Consider the following 1686-nt stretch of genomic DNA (forward strand, 5'->3'; position numbering starts at 1 on the left):
TATATGGCAAATTCAAACACACATTGTCCTCCTCTCTCTGCAAGATCTGCCAACGGGAGTGAAATGTTGACCTTCTAAATTCCGTCAAAGAAATGATACACAAAGCCTCCATCAAAAAGAAAATAAAAAATAAAACAAAAAAAAAAAAAAAAGAAGAAAAACAAAAAAGAAATAACTAAAAAACGAGGGTGTTTTAGTCAGTGCACGACAATTCCACAACCCCCCCTCGTTCTTCTATTACTTCGTAAGTTTACTTGACAACGATAACGAAGTCAGTAACGATATTGAGCTCCTCTTAGGAACTTACTGTTACAATCACTTGAGCTGTAACTCCAAAGCAGATGAGAGACTTGTGTATCAATGGCTCTTTTTTGTTGACGCAAGGGGTGTCTAGGGGTGGAATTTTGTGAGTTTGGTCCCTTGTGCTGTAACATTACTCTCTGCGTCTGTTTTGTGCATTCTAGTTGGTTCAAGAAAAAGAGGGAAAAGTGATTAAGGAAGTGTAAGCAGAGCTCAAATATACATTGGAAGAAGATGCTCAACCTCTTAGCATGCAGCTGAGAAAAGTCACCATAAAATAAATTCTCAACTTTGAAAGGTCGAGAAAACTACTATTTGCAATAAGGTGTCATTGAAAGAGTATTGGTAGTTGTGTCGAGTGATTAATGCTTTTCGAAACTCAAATTCTACCTAAACATCTCTTTACAAGAGCAATCAAAAAACACGAGTGGCTCTATTGTTGTATGATTCATCTGTTTAGTTTGATAAAAAACCAAAAGAAAACTCCTCAATCTTCAGAAAAGAGTGCGTCATTTATATGCACTCCTTTAATATACACAAAAAAATAAAAATTAAAATAAAAATAAAAATAAAAATAAAAAAATAAAAAAGGTTTTGATTAGGAACAAAAAAAAAAATACACAACAACAACAACAACAACAACAACAAACAACTCCCAAGCTTCTTTTTTCTTTATGACATCTGTTTTTATTTTTTTTTTTTTCAATATCCAGTTGCATAAGCCCAATCACCAACTTAAAGACTCTTGCTAAATCATACAGACACAACAAGTGCTACTTCGTATACCAAAAACATTATTACACACGCCCCTACTTCTCGTCACCACACTTTGTAGCCTTGGGCAAGTGAGAAATACACACACACACACACACACACAACACAACACAGGGTTAAGCACACACAAGAATGGTTTCAACAAGGGGATCGGGTACATCGGTGGACCCCGTGGAATTAAGCTTCAATGGCAAAGATTTGAAGAAAGTTATCCCAATTGCTGAACAGAGAAGGCTTCAAGAGGAAGCAGATGCTTTTCCGTCAGAAAAGGAGAAAGACGGGAGAGACCAAGAGCAGTTAGGAGGTGATGACAAAGATCGGGATGCAGATCATGTTCTGGTGACACGCAAAACACGCAAGACACGTAAAGGTAGGGTAGCAATTAAAAACACACACACTGCCAAGATCAAGACCAAGACCAAGACCAAGACCAGGTCCAAGACTAAGACTAAGTCAAAGGCCAGTACCGCCACCAAAACCACTGCGCTAGCCAACCCCAAGCGAAGTGCCAGAGCGCCAACCCCAGCAAGACTCAAAGCTATCAAGACCCCTTCCACAGAAGTTGCTGTACCAAAAAGGAGAGGCCGTGTTCCCAATGCCTTAAAGCTAGGT

The 1686-nt window shown here is 38.7% G+C and overlaps 1 protein-coding gene across 1 annotated transcript; it reads left to right on the forward strand. All coding sequences in view use genetic code 12, as the record gives it.

Moving 5' to 3' along the window:
• Window positions 1–1206: 1206 nt before the first annotated feature.
• Window positions 1207–1686, forward strand: KGF57_005010 (uncharacterized protein; the record flags this gene model as incomplete). Its single annotated transcript, XM_051754581.1, has 1 exon — window positions 1207–1686. A coding segment is annotated over one exon (480 nt), but the record flags the coding sequence as incomplete, so codon positions are not given.

Source organism: Candida theae (assembly GCF_024610275.1).
Source record: "Candida theae strain CBS 12239 chromosome Unknown scaffold169, whole genome shotgun sequence".
Lineage (NCBI taxonomy): Eukaryota > Fungi > Ascomycota > Pichiomycetes > Serinales > Debaryomycetaceae > Lodderomyces > Lodderomyces theae.